Source organism: Triticum dicoccoides, chromosome 5B, assembly GCF_002162155.2.
Source record: "Triticum dicoccoides isolate Atlit2015 ecotype Zavitan chromosome 5B, WEW_v2.0, whole genome shotgun sequence".
NCBI lineage: Eukaryota > Viridiplantae > Streptophyta > Magnoliopsida > Poales > Poaceae > Triticum > Triticum dicoccoides.
Genome location: NC_041389.1, coordinates 624909173 through 624910844, shown reverse-complemented (window position 1 = coordinate 624910844; position 1672 = coordinate 624909173). Strand labels below are relative to the sequence as shown.

The window sequence follows — 1672 nt, the reverse complement described above, 5'->3', positions numbered from 1 at the left end:
GAGGACGTGCGGATGCATTGGAATATGTCGACTACTAGTACGTGAGTTGTGTCCGGAGTGGAAGATTCATGGAGGCATAGCCTGGTTGATTGCACTGTGGCACGATGTGTTTCGGTGATGGTGGATCACGACCTACTGGACCAGCTGATAGCGAGGAGAATCAAATGCAAAGTCCTGGCTATTCACTATGATAGAGTCATTACCACATGATGCGTTTATAAAAATGACAGTGACACTTTGGGCCATTTGGAAGGCGAAGAGGAAGCTCATCCACGATTATGGCGGCAAACATGTTTCGCATCACAAAGATGGTGAAATTATAAAGGGCTTGCACCTCGGGTACCTCGGAACAATTGTCGACGGGAATTAGATAAAGGGTAACTGTCGTGCACAATTTTAGTCCGGCTGTATATTTTTCTCGAACTTGCCAAGCGAGGCCTTAATCTCGCCGCTTTGTCGGTTCCATCAACAGATATATACGGTAACAAAGTAGGAAGCGACACACCTGATACGGACAGTCTCAACTAGTTAGGTGCCGTGCCCAAGAAAGTAGGAAACCTGCCTTGGAGTCTCATTCGCTCGGATGTTCAGAAATGTCTGCACCTCGACTATCGATGGAAGCTCCATGACAAAATTTCATTCACTAAAACAAGGAAGAAGCGGCTGTTTAAAAAATTTACCGCACACGCAAACAGAAACTGTGATGGATGCACTATATAAAGACGATGGATCAACCAATATCCTCACAACCACAAATATAATTGCAGCTGATTTGCAAGCAGCCTGACAGACATGGCTAACATGAAGCTACTAGCCGTGCTTGCTCTCGTGCAGCTCCTGTCATGCCTCCACGTCCATGGCGTCTCCGCGTCCGTGGACATGCCGACGGCGACCAGCGGCGGCGGCAGCTGCCACGTCAGCGGATACCTGCCGGGCCAATCCGGCAACTGCAACCCGGAGCACGGCTCCACCTGCTGCGTCAACGGCCACCGGTACCCGCAGTACAAGTGCTCGCCCCCGGTGTCGGCCGAGACGCCGGCGATCCTGACTATAAACAGTTTTGCAGAAGGTGGAGATGGGGGCGGCAAATCATTCTGCGACAACCGCTACCACAAGGACAGCGAGCTGGTGGTGGCGCTGTCCACGGGGTGGCTGCGCCTGGACGGCACAAACAGATGCAACAAAATGATCCGTATCAACGGGAACGGGCAGTCCGTGACGGCCAAGGTCGTCGACGAGTGTGACTCGGTGTACGGCTGCGACAAGGAGCACAACTTCGAGCCGCCGTGCCCAAACAACGACGTGGACGCGTCACCGGCCGTTTGGAAGGCGCTGGGCCTCAACGGGAACATTGGAGAGTTCAAGGTCACTTGGTCTGATGTGTAAACACACATATGTATCGCTTCTCACTTGTTATATGCAGCTGCCGTAGGGGTGCGCGCGCGCGCGCAGTGCTACTGTTGGTGGCGCGGAGTTGCTGCTATTTAAATAAGTCACTGCTCACATGTATTTGCTATTTTCCCAAGTTTATGTCTTTGCCATCTTTGGGTGATATATGTTGCTCCCTCCATTCACAAATATAAGCTGTTTTCAGATATTTCATTCAGTATCAACCGCAAAAAAGATATTTCATTCAATATAGAATACATATAGATTAAAATGAGTGAATAAA

At 50.3% G+C, this 1672-nt stretch overlaps 1 protein-coding gene across 1 annotated transcript; it reads left to right on the top strand.

Annotated features, from left to right (window-relative positions):
• The first annotated feature begins 792 nt into the window (after positions 1-792).
• Positions 793-1386, top strand: LOC119310298 (putative ripening-related protein 4). Its single transcript, XM_037586096.1, has one exon. It carries the CDS (start codon positions 793-795, stop codon positions 1384-1386), a length of 594 nt encoding a protein of 197 aa, XP_037441993.1.
• Positions 1387-1672: the final 286 nt, after the last annotated feature.